Here is a 19,957-nt window from a genome sequence, read left to right as displayed (position 1 = left end):
AACCGATACATGTTTTTTTCCCCGCTGATATCGGTCCGATATCAACACGGATCGGGCCACTCCCAGTGGTTAGTGGTGCTCACTTGTGTAACAAGAGACATGAGTTTGAGTCCTGCAAGGTTCGGGCATGTGTGATTTGTGATGAAAAAAAACAACAACTTTATTTTGACACATCTCATGACGCAGTAAATTGCATGATGCGGACACGTTTGTTACTGGATACTTTCTCATACGTCTCTGAGACTTTGTATGTGTAAGTAATGTGCAAATATAATATTTCATACTTGTTTATATTGACAAATGTGCTGTTTGACACTGCAATATTGTTTAACGATTATTACGTATGTCTAGCTTGTGTGCTATAATGTGCTAGCTGTTGTGTAGCTGCTAGCCGTTAGTAGCCTAGCATGTTTACCTTTTGTAAATGACTAAATTAGAAGAAAAAAAGCAACCGGAGCACATTTAGATGTTAAGTGGCACATGTCCTACATTTTAGAGACAAACTGATACATGTTTTTTTCCGCTGATATCGGGCTGATATCAACACGGATCGGGCCACTCCCAGTGGTTAGTGATGCTCACTTGTGTAACAAGAGACATGAGTTTGAGTCCTGCAAGGTTCGGGCATGTGTGATTTGTGATGAAAAAAAAACAACTTAATTTTTACACATCTTAATTTAAGCTCATGATGCAGTAAATTGCATGATGCGGACACGTTTGTTACTCGATACTTTCTCATACGTCTTGGAGACTTTGTATGTGTAAGTAATGTGCAAATATAATATTTCATACTTGTTTATATTGACAAATGTGCTGTTTGACACTGCAATATTGTTCGACGATTATTACGTATGTCTAGCTTGTGTGCTATAGTGTGCTCGCTGTTGTGTAGCTGCTAGCTCTTAGTAGCCTAGCATGTTTACCTTTTGTAAATGACTAAATTAGAAGAAAAAAAGTAACCGGAGCACATTTAGATGTTAAGTGGCACATGTCCTACATTTTAGAGACAAACTGATACATGTTTTTTCCGCTGATATCGGTCTGATATCAACACGGATCGGGCCACTCCCAGTGGTTAGTGATGCTCACGTGTGTAACAAGAGACATGAGTTTGAGTCCTGCAAGGTTCGGGCATGTGTGATTTGTGATGAAAAAAAAACAACTTCATTTTTACACATCTTAATTTAAGCTCATGATGCAGTAAATTGCATGATGCGGACACGTTTGTTACTGGATATTTTCTCATACGTCTCTGAGACTTTGTATGTGTAAGTAATATGCAAATATAATATTTCATACTTGTTTATATTGACAAATGTGCTGTTTGACACTGCAATATTGTTCAACGATTATTACGTATGTCTAGCTTGTGTGCTATAGTGTGCTCGCTGTTGTGTAGCTGCTAGCTCTTAGTAGCCTAGCATGTTTACCTTTTGTAAATGACTAAATTAGAAGAAAAAAAGTAACCGGAGCACATTTAGATGTTAAGTGGCACATGTCCTACATTTTAGAGACAAACTGATACATGTTTTTTCGCTGATATCGGTCTGATATCAACACGGATCGGGCCACTCCCAGTGGTTAGTGGTGCTCACTTGTGTAACAAGAGACATGAGTTTGAGTCCTGCAAGGTTCGGGCATGTGTGATTTGTGATGAAAAAAACAACTTTATTTTGACACATCTCCTTAATTTAAGCTCATGACGCAGTAAATTGCATGATGCGGACACGTTTGTTACTCGATACTTTCTCATACGTCTCTGAGACTTTGTATGTGTAAGTAATATGCAAATATAATATTTCATGCTTGTTTATATTGACAAATGTGCTGTTTGACACTGCAATATTGTTCAACGATTATTACGTATGTCTAGCTTGTGTGCTATAGTGTGCTCGCTGTTGTGTAGCTGCTAGCTCTTAGTAGCCTAGCATGTTTACCTTTTGTAAATGACTAAATTAGAAGAAAAAAAGTAACCGGAGCACATTTAGATGTTAAGTGGCACATGTCCTACATTTTAGAGACAAACTGATACATGTTTTTTCCGCTGATATCGGTCTGATATCAACACGGATCGGGCCACTCCCAGTGGTTAGTGATGCTCACGTGTGTAACAAGAGACATGAGTTTGAGTCCTGCAAGGTTCGGGCATGTGTGATTTGTGATGAAAAAAAAACAACTTAATTTTTACACGTCTTAATTTAAGCTCATGATGCAGTAAATTGCATGATGCGGACACGTTTGTTACTGGATACTTTCTCATACGTCTTGGAGACTTTGTATGTGTAAGTAATGTGCAAATATAATATTTCATACTTGTTTATATTGACAAATGTGCTGTTTGACACTGCAATATTGTTCAACGATTCTTACGTATGTCTAGCTTGTGTGCTATAGTGTGCTCGCTGTTGTGTAGCTGCTAGCTCTTAGTAGCCTAGCATGTTTACCTTTTGTAAATGACTAAATTAGAAGAAAAAAAGTAACCGGAGCACATTTAGATGTTAAGTGGCACATGTCCTACATTTTAGAGACAAACTGATACATGTTTTTTCCGCTGATATCGGTCTGATATCAACACGGATCGGGCCACTCCCAGTGGTTAGTGATGCTCACTTGTGTAACAAGAGACATGAGTTTGAGTCCTGCAAGGTTCGGGCATGTGTGATTTGTGATGAAAAAAAACAACTTCATTTTTACACATCTTAATTTAAGCTCATGATGCAATAAATTGCATGATGCGGACACGTTTGCTACTGGATACTTTCTCATACGTCTCTGAGACTTTGTATGTGTAAGTAATATGCAAATATAATATTTCATACTTGTTTATATTGACAAATGTGCTGTTTGACACTGCAATATTGTTCGACGATTATTACGTATGTCTAGCTTGTGTGCTATAGTGTGCTCGCTGTTGTGTAGCTGCTAGCTCTTAGTAGCCTAGCATGTTTACCTTTTGTAAATGACTAAATTAGAAGAAAAAAAGTAACCGGAGCACATTTAGATGTTAAGTGGCACATGTCCTACATTTTAGAGACAAACTTGATACATGTTTTTTCGCTGATATCGGTCTGATATCAACACGGATCGGGCCACTCCCAGTGGTTAGTGGTGCTCACTTGTGTAACAAGAGACATGAGTTTGAGTCCTGAAAGGTTCGGGCATGTGTGATTTGTGATGAAAAAAAACAACTTAATTTTTACACATCTTAATTTAAGCTCATGATGCAATAAATTGCATGATGCGGACACGTTTGTTACTCGATACTTTCTCATACGTCTCGGAGACTTTGTATGTGTAAGTAATATGCAAATATAATATTTCATACTTGTTTATATTGACAAATGTGCTGTTTGACACTGCAATATTGTTCAACGATTATTACGTATGTCTAGCTTGTGTGCTATAGTGTGCTCGCTGTTGTGTAGCTGCTAGCCGTTAGTAGCCTAGCATGTTTACCTTTTGTAAATGACTAAATTAGAAGAAAAAAAGCAACCGGAGCACATTTAGATGTTAAGTGGCACATGTCCTACATTTTAGAGACAAACTGATACATGTTTTTTCCGCTGATATCGGTCCGATATCAACACGGATCGGGCCACTCCCAGTGGTTAGTGGTGCTCACTTGTGTAACAAGAGACATGAGTTTGAGTCCTGCAAGGTTCGGGCATGTGTGATTTGTGATGAAAAAAAACAACTTTATTTTGACACATTTCCCTAATTTAAGCTCATGACGCAGTAAATTGCATGATGCGGACACGTTTGTTACTGGATACTTTCTCATACGTCTCTGAGACTTTGTATGTGTAAGTAATATGCAAATATAATATTTCATACTTGTTTATATTGACAAATGTGCTGTTTGACACTGCAATATTGTTCAACGATTATTACGTATGTCTAGCTTGTGTGCTATAGTGTGCTCGCTGTTGTGTAGCTGCTAGCTCTTAGTAGCCTAGCATGTTTACCTTTTGTAAATGACTAAATTAGAAGAAAAAAAGTAACTGGAGCACATTTAGATGTTAAGTGGCACATGTCCTACATTTTAGAGACAAACTGATACATGTTTTTTCCGCTGATATCGGTCTGATATCAACACGGATCGGACCACTCCCAGTGGTTAGTGGTGCTCACTTGTGTAACAAGAGACATGAGTTTGAGTCCTGCAAGGTTCGGGCATGTGTGATTTGTGATGAAAAAAACAAAAACTTTATTTTTACACATCTTAATTGATGCAGTAAATTGCATGATGCGGACACGTTTGTTACTGGATACTTTCTCATACGTCTCTGAGACTTTGTATGTGTAAGTAATATGCAAATATAATATTTTATACGTGTTTATATGTGTGATGAAAATAAGAATCCCTTAGTTTGGTCCCTGGGAGAGCTATTTTGAGATGTGATTGAGGGCCAACACCCAAAGTATTGGGGGTCCCCTCTAGCTGGGAACCTGCCTACATGAGCAGTGTGTGACAGCGTGCAAATGTAACACACTTCATAGGTTCCTCCCCTCATGTTGTGTGTACTGTTGGAAAACACGTCACACGCACGGGCACGCGCGCGCGCGCGCACGCAGCACACACGACCCGCGCTAGCCAATGCACTAATCGCCTGCCCTGGGCATAGGAGGAGCTTGCAGCTTTAAGTAGTTGCCAATCACTCACTCAGCTCCACTTCCAGAAAGATCCTGCGGCCAAACGCGCGCATCACTCCGCCCTCGACGTGCCAAAGTGGGGCTTTGACTCCGGGATCGTTAGCAGCTTGACTTCCCGCTCACAAAGATTCTGGTGATCCACGCACATTTGTGATTTTTCTCTATTTTGGAATTCCTTCTTTTTTTCTTTTTTTTTTTTCTTCCCTCCACCGCCTCCTCTTGCCGACTTTTGAGAGAGATTTATCGGACATGGCTTTCCCTCAGCTGGGGTACCCCCAGTTCCTCAGTGCCTCCTCCCACGAGATTTACGCCGGGGAACGGCCGGCCTCGAGCCGGGAAGCAAGCGCCGAGAGCGGGGTGAGTTCGTCGGCCGCAGCCGCTGCTGTGGGCTCCATGCTGGGGATGTACGGGAGCCCGTGGGCGGCCCCCAACTATAGTGCCTTTTTGCCGTATAGCGGAGCTCCAGACCTCGCTCTCATCTCCCAGATGGTAAGTCAACTTTGTGCTTCATCTTTAATTTAATATCGGTGTTAATAACATTTGTTTATTGCATTTTTTTCTGCAGCGCAATAAAATATGCACTAAATTGTAATTTTGTCCATATCTTCCAGGGCTCCCAGTACGAGCTGAAGGACAGCCCCGGTGCCCACCCGGCCTCCCTGCCTGCTGTGCACGCCGCGCAGAGCTTCTACCCATACGGACAGTATCCCTACGGGGACCCGTCGAGGGCCAAGACGGCCACCCGGGAGACCACCAGCACCCTGAAGGCCTGGCTGCAGGAGCACCAGAAGAACCCTTATCCCACCAAGGGAGAGAAGATCATGCTGGCCATCATTACCAGGATGACACTCACACAGGTGGGGGGGAGTGTTAAAACAGGACTTGTTTGGATAAATCAGGGGTCCCGAACCTTGAACCGGGGGCCACATTTTTTTTTAAATTTTTGTTGTCTTGTCCCTACAATTTCCAAATTATTTTAATTACTCACTTTATTTGTATTTATTTTATTACCAGGATGACACTCACACAGGTGGGAGGGGAGTGTTAAAACAGGACTTGTTTGGATAAATCAGGGGTCCCGAACCTTGACCTGGGGGCCACATTTTTTTTTAAATTTTTGTTGTCTTGTCCCTACAATTTCCAAATTATTTTAATTACTCACTTTATTTGTATTTATTTTATTACCAGAATGACACTCACACAGGTGGAGAAACTATTAAAACAGGACTTGTTTGGATAAATCAGGGGTCCTGAAACTTGACTCAGGGGCCACATTTTAATTTGTTTATTTTTGTTGTCTTGTCACTACAATTTCCACATTTTTTATATTACTCACTTTATTTGTTTTTATTTATTTACTTTATTACCAGGATGACACCCACACAGGTGGAGAAACTATTAAAACAGGACTTGTTTGGATAAATCAGGGGTCCCGAAACTTGACTCAGGGGCCACATTTTAATTTGTTTATTTTTGTTGTCTTGTCATTACAATTTCCCAAAAATTTTTGTATTACTCACTTTATTTGTTTTTATTTATTTACTTTATTACCAGGATGACACCCACACAGGTGGAGAAACTATTAAAACAGGACTTGTTTGGATAAACCAGGGGTTCCAAAACTGCAGGGGCCACTTTTTTATTATTATTTTTATTTTGTCCCTACAATTTCCACATTTTTTTTTGAAATGACTCACTTTATTTGTCTTTTCAACACGGGACGCTGGTGGGGCCCGCGAGTCATAGTTTGAGGACCCCTGGGATACAAGTTAGTTAAAGTTAGTTAGTTAACCCTAACCCTTGACTCGGGGGCCACATTTTTTTTTATTTTGTTCTCTTGTCCCTACAATTTCCTCTTTTTTTTTTTAATTACTCACTTTATTTGTCTTTATTTTCTATTCAACTTTTCAACAAGTTGTTTTTACAGCGAATTACTGTAAAACAAAAAAATGGTACCAGGTTTACAGTAACATGCCAGCCTGGTGGTGGTTCACCATTAATGTACGGTTGTTATTACAATGCATTACTGTAAATGGAAAAAAAAACACTACCACTTTTACTGAGCTGCCATTTTTATTTTTCTTACAGTAAACTCTACAGTTCTTATTTTTTTACGGTGTGCAAAACCTTGTGGTTTAGGTCTGACCGGGGGTTGAACCCACAGCTACCATCTTTTAAGACCAGCACCACCTGAAGGGATATTTACCATGATACATTTATCAGTGACAGAGCAGGAAGGGGCTGGGAATTAATTAATAGACAATTTATATGCACTTTTTCTTTTCAACTCGGGACGCTGGTGGGGCCTGCGGGTCGTAGTTTGAGGGCCCCTGGGATAAAAATCACGATTTCGATGATAATTCAAAATTAATTTGCATATTTCAAATTCTTTTTTGGCCTCCTCCAGGTGTCCACCTGCTTTGCGACTTGTTTGGATAAATCAGGGGTCCCGAAACTTTTTGACTTGGGGGCCACATTTTTTTTAAATTTTTGTTCTCTTCCATCCATCCATTCATTTCCCTACCGCTTGTCCCTTTTGGGATCGCGGGGGGTGCTGGAGCCTATCTCTTGTCCCTACAATTTCCACAAAAAAATGTATTTACTCACTTTATTTGTCTTTTCAACTCGGGACGCTAGTGTGGCCCGCGGGTCGTAGTTTGAGGGCCCCTGGGATAAAAATCACGATTTCGATAATAATTTAAAATTAATTTGCATATTTTAAATCGCGTACTTTTTTGGCCTCCTCCAGGTGTCCACCTGGTTTGCGACTTGTTTGGATAAATCAGGGGTCCCGAAACTTTTTGACTTGGGGGCCACATTTTTTAAATTTTTGTTCTCTTCCATCCATCCATCCATTCATTTCCCTACCGCTTGTCCCTTTTGGGATCGCTACAATTTCCACAAAAAAATGTATTTACTCACTTTATTTGTCTTTTCAACTCGGGACGCTAGTGTGGCCCGCGGGTCGTAGTTTGAGGGCCCCTGAGATACAAATCACGATTTCGATGATAATTCAAAATTAATTTGCATATTTTAAATCGCGTTCTTTTTTGGCCTCCTCCAGGTGTCCACCTGGTTTGCGACTTGTTTGGAAAAATCAGGGGTCCCGAAACATTTTGACTCGGGGGGCCACTTTTTTTTTTTATTCTCTTGTCCCTACAATTCCCACTTTTTTTTTTTATTTACTCCCTTTATTTGTCCTTTCAACTCGGGACGCTAGTGGGGCCCGCGGGTCGTAGTTTGAGGGCCCTTAAATACAAATCACGATTTCGATGATAATTCAAAATTAATTTGCATATTTTAAATCGCGTTCTTTTTTGGCCTACTTCAGGTGTCCACCTGGTTTACGACTTGTTTGGATAAATCAGGGGCCCCGAAACATTTTGACTCGGGGGGCCACTTTTTTTTTTTATTCTCTTGTCCCTACAATTCCCACTTCTTTTTTTTTTTTTTTTTTTACTCCCTTTATTTGTCTTTTCAACTCGGGACGCTAATGGGGCCCGCGGGTCGTAGTTTGAGGGCCCCTGGGATACAAATCACGATTTCGATGATTTATCAAAATGAATTAGCATATTTTAAATCGCCTTCTTTTTTGGCCTCCTCCAGGTGTCCACCTGGTTTGCCAACGCGCGCCGGCGCCTGAAGAAGGAGAACAAGGTGACGTGGGGCCGCAGCGCGGAGGACCGGGACGGACGCATCTTCAGCAGCGACAACGAGGACGAGCACGGCAAGAACGGCAGCGACGAGGAGGAGGAGGAGGAGATCGACTTGGAGACGGTGGACATCGAGCGGCCGGAGGAGGAGCGCGCAGGCTGCAGGAAGGCGGAGATGGAGGCGGCCGACAGGGAGGCCTCGACTGAGGGGAGCCCCAGGACGCTTTCCGCGGAGGGCCTCCGCGGGGTGGAGGCTCTTTCCCTCGGCAAAGTCCAGCCTGCGGTGGTCAAACTCGACGCGGATCTCTCCCCGAGCAGACCGCCGCAGAGCAAACCCAAAATCTGGTCCCTCGCGGAGACCGCCGCGGCCCCGGACAGCGGCGCGCACAAAGCCGCCCTGCACGCACATGCGCACCACCCGGCGCTGCTCCCGGGTCACCACGGGATTTACACCTGCCAGATCGGCAAACTGCACAACTGGGCCAACGCGGCCTTCCTCAACGCCAACTCGCTTTTGAACATGAGGTCGCTCCTCGGGGGCGCGCCGGGCGGACACGTCGTGCCTTCTTTCCGCGGCGCGCACGCGTCCTGCGCCGCGCGACCCGGGCGCGCCACCGGCGCGTCGGGGACGGAGGACGACAGCGACGGGGACGGGGACTCGTCCGGAAGCTTTAGCCCAAAACGAGACGGTATGCGAACACCGCGCGCGTCGCCGCGCACACTCGCACCGACACTTCAATTCCACCTTTTTTTCTTTCCAGATGAAGACAGCGACCACAGAGCGGATTCTCTCAAGTCTCCATTCCAGATCATCACCGACAGGTAACCTCTTATACCTATCACTTCCTTGCTTCATCACCAAACATATTGCAAGAATCATATTTGTTTTGAAAAGGCAGTATGGTTGCGTAAAGGTCAGGGCCGCACCTATCCCTAAATTGGGGCCCTAAGCAGAACTGTATTTGGAGCCCCGCCCCACCCACCTATAAAAAAAATACAATTATTGTACTTTTTTTAATCAAACTTGAATTTATTTTGATGCATATTTTGCACAAAAAAAATCATGCAATATTATAAATAAAGTTGATTTGATTTGATTTGATATCCAAAAACAAATTTGGCCTGTAAAATTAAATCTGTATTTAACAGGAAAAACAAAAGCTGGCATCTCAGTTGAAATAACTTTTACTGGAAAATTGTTTTTTTGGGTTTGTTTTTTTTACACAATACTGGCAAGTAAAAAAAAACGGTACCACAGTCGCTGCCAGTTTTTCCTCACAGTTGGGGGGTATTAAAACAGGACTTGTTTGGATAAATCAGGGGTCCAGAAACTTGACTCAGGGCGCCACATTTTAATTTTTGTTATTTTTGTTGTCTTGTCCCTACCATTTCCACATTTTTTTAATTACTCACTTTATTTGTTTTTACTTTATTACCAGGATGACACTCACACAGGTGGAGAAACTATTAAAACAGGACTTGTTTGGATAAATCAGGGGTCCAGAAACTTGACTCAGGGCGCCACATTTTAATTTGTTTTATTTTTGTTGTCTTGTCCCTACCATTTCCACATTTTTTTAAATTACTCACTTTATTTGTTTTTACTTTATTACCAGGATGACACTCACACAGGTGGAGAAACTATTAAAACAGGACTTGTTTGGATAAATCAGGGGTCCCAAAACTGCAGGAGCCACATTTTTTATTTTTCTTATTTTTGTCGTCTTGTCCTTACAATTTCCACATTTTTTTAAATGACTCATTTTATTTGTCTTTTCAATTCGGGACACTGGTGGGCAAGGCCCGGCCCTAACCAATCTGGCGCCCTAGGCAAGATTTTAGGTGGCGCCCCCCCCCCCACATCGGCAGTGAAGTGTATATACTCACAAGAAACCGAATAACTTTGTCTTTGACCTTTTTTTTTTTTTACTTACAACTATACCTAATATATAAAGGGGTGGAAAAGTGACTATTACCTGCAGGGCAAACATTAGCTAACCAGAAGGCAATAACAATGTAAACAAAAAACACCTGCTTAAAAGATCTAATACAAATGTCCCTGAGGAATGTAAGGTGGGAGTACTGTAATTACCTAACGTTACATTATTATTTTCCATAACAATTTAGCCCCCTCCACAATATTAACCCGACGTTAAAACAGAACTAGCTATTTATTGATTAGCAATTGCCGAATCATGTAACATTAGCTTAATGCTAAAAAGCCAGGTTACTATCACATTCTGTAACAGACAAATAATTTCATGTAGGCTAACGTTACCTACCTGCTAACTCTGTCTTTTCTCGTTTCTACTCCTCTTCTTTTCTCTTTTTTCTTCCCTGGGCACCTGACAGTTTTGGCCGTTTTGACATCTTGTGTTGATTTTTTGATGTGGTGACGTCCAAAAAGAGTCATGATACGGGAAGGGGGGGGGGGGGCGTAATGTTGTAACAAATAATATTTCTATTAAATAGGCTTTACTTTGCATTTTAATTAACGTGGGATTATTTTTTGTATTTAGAAATAATAGTACCAACTTTTTTTTTTTTTTTTTTTTTTTTTTTTTTTTTTCTCCAACATTTGTGGCACTGGCGTGGCGCCCCCTGATGGACGGCGCCCTTAGCATTTGCCTATACGGCCTATGCCACGGGCCGGCCCTGCTGGTGGGGCCCACGGGTCGTAGTTTGAGGACCCCTGTGATACAAGTGTTAGGGTTAGGGTTAGTTAACTCTAACCCTTGACTCAGGGGCCACATTTTTTTTGTTGTTCTCGTCCCTACAATTTCCAAATGTTTTAAATTACTTGCTTTATTTTTCTTTTCAACTTGGTACGCTGCCAGTTTTTTTGCCCCCAGTTGTTTTAACAGCGAATTACTGTAAAACAAAAAATAATAGCACAATTACGGTAACATTCTAGCCTGGTCGTTGTTCACCATAATATGTACGGTTGTTGTTGTTACAATGCATTACTGTAAATGGAAACACACTACCACTTATTTTACAGTGATATTCTAGCACCATTTCCAAATTGTTTTAATTATTCACTTTATTTGTTTTAATTGATTTACTTTATTACCAGGATGACACTCACACACACACAGGTGGAGAAACTATTAAAACAGGACTTGTTTGGATAAATCAGGGGTCCAGAAACCTGACTCAGGGCACCACATTTTAATTTTTGTTATTTTTGTTGTCTTGTCCCTACCATTTCCACATTTTTTTAATTATTCACTTTATTTGTTTTAGTTGATTTACTTTATTACCAGGATGACACTCACACACACACACAGGTGGAGAAACTATTAAAACAGGACTTGTTTGGATAAATCAGGGGTCCAGAAACTTGACTCAGGGCGCCACATTTTAATTTTTGTTATTTTTGTTGTCTTATCCCTACCATTTCCACATTTTTTTAATTATTCACTTTATTTGTTTTAATTGATTTACTTTATTACCAGGATGACACTCACACACACACAGGTAGAGAAACTATTAAAACAGGACTTGCTTGGATAAATCAGGGGTCCAGAAACTTGACTCAGGGCACCACATTTTAATTTTTGTTATTTTTGTTGTCTTGTCCCTACCATTTCCAAAAATTTTTAATTATTCACTTTATTTGTTTTAATTGATTTACTTTATTACCAGGTTGACACTCACACACACACACAGGTGGAGAAACTATTAAAACAGGACTTGTTTGGATAAATCAGGGGTCCAGAAACTTGACTCAGGGCGCCACATTTAAATTTTTGTTATTTTTGTTGTCTTGTCCCTACCATTTCCAAATTTTTTTAATTATTCACTTTATTTGTTTTAATTGATTTACTTTATTACCAGGATGACACTCACACACACACAGGTGGAGAAACTATTAAAACAGGACTTGTTTGGATAAATCAGGGGTCCAGAAACTTGACTCAGGGCGCCACATTTTAATTTTTGTTGTCTTGTCCCTACCATTTCCACATTTTTTTAATTACTCACTTTATTTGTTTTAATTGATTTACTTTATTACCAGGATGACACTCACACACACACACACAGGTGGAGAAACTATTAAAACAGGACTTGTTTGGATAAATCAGGGGTCCAGAAACTTGACTCAGGGCGCCACATTTTAATTTTTGTTATTTTTGTTGTCTTGTCCCTACCATTTCCAAATTTTTTTAATTATTCACTTTATTTGTTTTAATTGATTTACTTTATTACCAGGATGGCACTCACACACACACACACACACAGGTGGAGAAACTATTAAAACAGGACTTGTTTGGATAAATCAGGGGTCCCAAAACGGCTTTTTTTTTTTTTTTTTTTGCCGTCTTGTCCCAACAATTTCCAAAAATTTTTAAATAACTCACTTTATTTGTCTTTCCAACTCAGGACACTGGGGGGCCCGCGGGTCGTAGTTTGAGGACCCCTGGGATACAAGGGTTAGGGTTAGGGTTAGTTAACCCTAACCCTTGACTCGGGGCCACATTTTTAATTTATTTTTGTTCTCTTGTCCCTACAATTTCCTATTAATTACTTGCTTTATTTTTCTTTTCAACTTGGTACGCTGCCAGTTTTTTGCCCCCAGTTGTTTTTACAGCGAATTACTGTAAAACAAAAAATAATAGCACAATTACGGTAACATTCTAGCCTGGTCGTTGTTCACCATAATATGTACGGTTGTTGTTGTTACAATGCATTACTGTAAATGGAAACACACTACCACTTATTTTACAGTAACATTCTAGCAATTGAGCTGCCACTTTTCTAGTTTTTACTGTAAAATCTAGTTGTTTTTATTTTATTTATTTTTTTACAGCGTGCAAAACTCTCTGGTTTAGGTCCGACCGGGGTTTGAACTCATCTTTTAAGACCAGCGCCGACGTACGCGCCACGTGAAGGGATATTTGCCATTATATACGAATCAGTGACAGAGCAGGAAGGGGCTGGGAATTAATTAATAGGCAATTGATTGTGTGCTCTGTGGCAAATGTCGCTTGAAAATACTGTAATAATAATATTAATACAAATAATCATCATACAACTGTTAGCAGGTTTTGTACAAATCATGTCATTCATTCAAGTGCACTTTGACATTGCCACAATAAAATTGCATTTGTGTTAAAATAGTTGTTTTTTTAAGTTAATTTAAATGATGCAAGTACAATTAATCGTGATTAATCACAATACATTTGATAAAACTGTTGGCATGTTTTGAGCAAATCATGTCATACATTCAAATAACACTTTAATAAACGTCCTTGTTTGACATTCTGATAATAAAATTAAGTCTGTCAAAATGTTTTTGTTTTTTTTAAATGCTAATTTATCTCATGCAAGTAGTATGATTAATCGTGATTAATCACAGTTCAATTAATCACAATACTTTTGATAAAACTGTTGGCATTCAAATAACATTTTAATAAACGTCTTTGTTTGACATTCTGACAATAAAATAGCATTTATGTCAAAATATTGTTATTTTTAAGATAGTTTAAATTACGCAAGTACTACGATTAATCACAATTCAAATCATCACAATACTTTTGATAAGACTGTTCATGTGTTTTGAACAAATACATGTTGTGCATTCAAATAACACTTTAAACAAATGTTTGATATTCTGACAAAAAATATTCCTTTGTGTGAAAATGTGTTTTAAGTTCATTCATTTTATGCATGTTAATTTAATTTATGCATGTACTACAACTAATTGTGATTAATCCCAATTCAAATAAGCAATACTTTTGACTAAACTAAGATTGCAACAAATAATATTGTGCATTGAAATAACACACTTTAAAAACGTTCTTATTTGACAATAAAATTGCATTTGTGTTAAAATATTGTTTGTTTTTTTAAGTTAAGTTAATTGTGATTAATCACAATTGAAATAATCACAATACAAGTTTTTGAACAAATAATATTGTGCATTCAAGTAACAAAAACATTCCAGTTTGACATTCTGACAATAAAATTAAATTGTTTTCAAAATATTATTTTTTGGGTTCATTTAAATTAAATTAATCATAATTGAAATACTCACGATACTTTTGATACAACTGTTTGCAAGTTTTGAACTAATACATGTCGTGCACTAAAATAACACACTTAAAAAAAAGTTCCAGTTTGACATTATCGACAATAACATCGCATTTGTGTAAACTTTTTTTTAAAGTTGATTTAAATTATGCATGTACTACGATTAATCGTGATTAACACAATTCAAATAAGCAATACTTTTGACTAAACTAAGATTGCAACAAATAATATTGTGCATTCAAATAACACATTTTAAAAACGTTCTTGTTTGACATTTGACAATAAAATTGCATTTGTGTTAAAATATTGTTTTTTTTTTTTAAGTTAATTTAAATTAGGCAAGTACCACGATTAATTGTGATTAATCACAATTGAAATAATCACAATACAAGTTTTGAACAAATAATATTGTGCATTCAAGTAACAAAAACATTTCAGTTTGACATTCTGACAATACAATTAAATTGTTTTTAAAATATTATTTTTTGGGTTCATTTAAATTAAATTAATCATAATTCAAATACTCACGATACTTTTGATACAACTGTTTGCAAGTTTTGAACAAATACATGTCGTGCACTAAAATAACACACTTAAAAAAAAGTTCCAGTTTGACATTTCGACAATAACATCGCATTTGTGTAAACCTTTTTTTAAAGTTGATTTAAATCATGCATGTACTACGATTAATCGTGATTAATCACAATTCAAATAAGCAATACTTTTGACTAAACTAAGATTTGAACAAATAATATTGTGCATTCAAATAACACTAAAAACGTTCTTGTTTGACATTTGCCAATACAATAGCATTTGGGTCAAAATATTGTTGTTGTTTTTTAAGTTAATTTAAATTAGACAAGTACCACGATTAATTGTGGTTAATCACAATTGAAATAATCACAATATAAGTTTTTGAACAAATAATATTGTGCATTCAAGTAACAACAAAAACATTCCAGTTTGACATTCTGACAATAAAATTTAATTGTTTTCAAAATATTGTTGTTTTTTGGGTTCATTTAAATTAAATTAATCATAATTCAAATACTCACGATACTTTTGATACAACTGTTTGCACGTTTTGAACAAATACATGTCGCAAACTCAAATAACACTTAAAAAAAATGTTCCAGTTTGACATTTCGACAAGAAAATTGCATTTGTGTAAACTTTTTTTAAAGTTGATTTAAATTATGCATGTACTACGTTTAATCGTGATTAATCACAATTGAAATAATCACAACACGTTTGATGAAACTGTTTGCAAGTTTCGAACAAATAATATGGTGCATTCAAGTAACACACTTTAAAAAACGTTCCTGTTTGACATTCTGACAATAAAATTGTATTAATGTAAAGATATTGTTGTTTTTTTTAGTTAGTTTGAACTGGGCAAACACTACCATTAATCGTGATTAATCGCAATTCAAATAATCACAATACTTTTGATAAAACTGTTCGCAGGCTTGAACAAATACATGTGGTGCATTCAGGGAACACTTAAAACATGTCCCTGTTTGACATTCTGACATAAATATAGTTTTTTTTCAAGTTAATTTAAATCATGCAAGTAGTACAATTAATCACAATTTAATTAATCACAATTGTTGTTTGCAGGTTTTGCGACAAATAATATTGTGCATTTAAGTAACACTTTAAAAACGTCCCTTTTGACATTCTGACAAATTTACATTTGGGTCAAAATATTTTTTTTTTTATTCATTTAAATTATGCAAGTACTATGATTAATCGTAATTAATCACAACTCAATTAATCGCAATACTTTAGATTAAACTGGTTACATGTTTTGTGACAAATAATGTGGTGCGTTCAAGAAACACACTTTAAACAGGTTCCTGTTTGACATTCTTAAGTTAAGTTAAAGTACCAATGTTTGTCACACACACTGACAACAAAATTGCATTTGTCAAAATATAGTTTTTGTCAAGTTAATTTAAATCATGCAAGCAGTAAGATTAATCACAATGTAATTAATCACAATAGTTTAGATACAACTGTTTGCACATATTGCGACAAATAATATTGTGCATTTAAGTAACACACTTTAAATTTGGTTCAAAATATAGTTTTTTTAAGTTCATTTAAATCATGCAAGTACTATGATTAATCGTGATTAATCACAACTCAATTAACCACAATACTTTGGATCAAACTGTTGACATGTTTTGCGACAAATGTGGTGAATTCAAGTGACACACTTTTTAAAAATTTAACCGTTTCACATTCGGACAATACATTTGTGTTTATGTCCAAATATTGTTGTTTTCACAGTAATTCAAACGACGCAAGTACTGAGATAAATTGTGATTAATCACAATTTAATTAATCAAAATAGTTTAGATACAACTGTTTGCATATTTGCAACAAATAATATTGTGCATTTAAGAAACACTTTAAATTTGGGTCAAAATATTGTTTAAGTTCATTTAAATCATGCAAGTACTACGATTAATCGTGATTAATCACAATACTTTAGATCAATCTGTTTACATGTTTTGCGACAAATAATGCGGTGCATTCAAGTAACACACTTTAAAAAAAAAATCCCGTTTCACATTTGGACAATACATTTGTGTTTATGTCCAAATATTGTTGTTTTCACAGTAATCAAAATGACGCAAGTACTGAGATAAATTGTGATTAATCACAATTTAATTAATCATAATAGTTTAGATACAACTGTTTGCATATTTGCAACAAATTATATTGTGCATTTAAGAAACACACTTTAAATTTGGGTCAAAATATTGTTTAAGTTCATTTAAATCATGCAAGTACTACGATTAATCGTGATTAATCACAATACTTTAGATCAATCTGTTTACATGTTTTGCGACAAATAATGCGGTGCATTCAAGTAACACACTTTAAAAAAAAAATCCCGTTTCACATTTGGACAATACATTTGTGTTTATGTCAAAATATTGTTGTTTTCACAGTAATCAAAATGACGCAAGTACTGAGATAAATTGTGATTAATCACAATTTAATTAATCATAATAGTTTAGATACAACTGTTTGCATATTTGCAACAAATTATGTTGTGCATTTAAGAAACACACTTTAAATTTGGGTCTAAATATTGTTTAAGTTCATTTAAATCATGCAAGTACTACGATTAATCGTGATTAATCACAACTCAATTAATCACAATACTTTAGATCAAACTGTTGACATGTTTTGTGACAACTAATGTGGTGCATTCAAGTGACACATTCGGACAATACATTTGTGTTTATGTCCAAATGTTGTTGGTTTTTTTCACGGTAATTAAAATGACACAAGTACTGCGATTAATTGTGATTAATCACAATTTAATTAATCATAATAGTTTAGATACGACTGTTTGCATATTCGCAACAAATAATATTGTGCATTTAAGAAACACACTTTAAATTTGGGTCTAAATATTGTTTAAGTTCATTTAAATCATGCAAGTACTACGATTAATCGTGATTAATCACAACTCAATTAATCACAATATTTTAGATCAAACTGTTTACATGTTTTGCGACAAATAATGTGGTGCATTCAAGTAACACACTTTTTAAAAAAAATCCCGTTTCACATTTGGACAATACATTTGTGTTTATGTCAAAATATTGTTGTTTTCACAGTAATTAAAATTACGCAAGTACTGCAATTAATTGTGATTAATTACAATGTAATTAATCACAATAGTTTAGATACAAATGCATGTTTTGTGACAAATAATATTGTGCATTTAAGTAACACACTTGAAATTTGGGTCAAAATATTGTTTTTTAAGTTCATTTAAATCATGCAAGTACTACAATTAATCGTGATTGATCACAACTCAATGAATCACAATACTTTAGATCAAACTGTTGACATGTTTTGTGACAACTAATGTGGTGCATTCAAGTGACACATTCGGACAATACATTTGTGTTTATGTCCAAATGTTGTTGTTTTTTTCACGGTAATTAAAATGACACAAGTACTGAGATTAATTGTGATTAATCACAATTTAATTAATCATAATAGTTTAGATACGACTGTTTGCATATTTGCAACAAATAATATTGTGCATTTAAGAAACACACTTTAAATTTGGGTCTAAATATTGTTTAAGTTCATTTAAATCATGCAAGTACTACGATTAATCGTGATTAATCACAACTCAATTAATCACAATACTTTAGATCAAACTGTTTACATGTTTTGCGACAAATGTGGTGCATTCAAGTGACACACTTAAAAAAAAATTCCCGTTTCACATTTGGACAATACATTTGTGTTTATGTCAAAATATTGCTGTTTTCACAGTAATTAAAATGACGCAAGTACTGCGATTAATTGTGATTAATTACAATGTAATTAATCACAATAGTTTAGATACAAATGCATGTTTTGCGACAAATAATATTGTGCATTTAAGTAACACACTTGAAATTTGGGTCAAAATATTGTTTTTTAAGTTCATTTAAATCATGCAAGTACTACGATTAATCGTGATTGATCACAACTCAATTAATCACAATACTTTGGATCAAACTGTTGACATGTTTTGTGACAACTAATGTGGTGCATTCAAGTGACACATTCGGACAATACATTTGTGTTTATGTCCAAATGTTGTTGGTTTTTTTCACGGTAATTAAAATGACACAAGTACTGCGATTAATTGTGATTAATCACAATTTAATTAATCATAATAGTTTAGATACGACTGTTTGCATATTTGCAACAACAAATATTGTGCATTTAAGAAACACACTTTAAAATTGGGTCAAAATATTGTTTAAGTTCATTTAAATCATGCAAGTACTACGATTAATCGTGATTAATCACAACTCAATTAATCACAATACTTTAGATAAAACTGTTGACATGTTTTGCGACAAATAATGCGGTGCCTTCAAGTAACACACTTTAAAAAAAAATCCCGTTTCACATTTGGACAATACATTTGTGTTTATGTCAAAATATTGTTTTCACAGTAATTAAAATGACGCAAGTACTGCGATTAATTGTGATTAATTACAATGTAATTAATCACAATAGTTTAGATACAAATGCATGTTTTGTGACAAATAATATTGTGCATTTAAGTAACACACTTTAAATTTGGGTCAAAATATTGTTTTTTAAGTTCATTTAAATCATGCAAGTACTACGATTAATCGTGATTGATCACAACTCAATTAATCACAATACTTTGGATCAAACTGTTGACATGTTTTGTGACAACTAATGTGGTGCATTCAAGTGACACATTCGGACAATACATTTGTGTTTATGTCCAAATGTTGTTGGTTTTTTTCACGGTAATTAAAATGACACAAGTACTGCGATTAATTGTGATTAATCACAATTTAATTAATCATAATAGTTTAGATACGACTGTTTGCATATTTGCAACAAATAATATTGTGCATTTAAGAAACACACTTTAAATTTGGGTCTAAATATTGTTTAAGTTCATTTAAATCATGCAAGTACTACGATTAATCGTGATTAATCACAACTCAATTAATCACAATACTTTAGATCAAACTGTTTACATGTTTTGCGACAAATAATGTGGTGCATTCAAGTAACACACTTAAAAAAAAAATTCACGTTTC

General features: G+C 36.2%; 1 protein-coding gene across 1 annotated transcript in view; it reads left to right on the top strand.

Moving 5' to 3' along the window:
- The first annotated feature begins 4,629 nt into the window (after window positions 1–4,629).
- irx1b (iroquois homeobox 1b) overlaps window positions 4,630–19,957 on the top strand; it is a 43,345-nt gene continuing 28,017 nt past the window's right edge. The window contains exons 1-4 of the mRNA XM_061982401.2: window positions 4,630–5,142; window positions 5,265–5,510; window positions 8,260–8,995; window positions 9,068–9,128. Coding sequence (XP_061838385.2) covers window positions 4,903–5,142; window positions 5,265–5,510; window positions 8,260–8,995; window positions 9,068–9,128 — 1,283 coding nt within the window. The 5' untranslated portion in view covers window positions 4,630–4,902. The remainder of the gene's footprint in view (window positions 5,143–5,264; window positions 5,511–8,259; window positions 8,996–9,067; window positions 9,129–19,957) is intronic.

Source organism: Nerophis lumbriciformis, linkage group LG21, assembly GCF_033978685.3.
Source record: "Nerophis lumbriciformis linkage group LG21, RoL_Nlum_v2.1, whole genome shotgun sequence".
Lineage (NCBI taxonomy): Eukaryota > Metazoa > Chordata > Actinopteri > Syngnathiformes > Syngnathidae > Nerophis > Nerophis lumbriciformis.
This window is presented reverse-complemented; position numbering and strand designations above follow the sequence as displayed.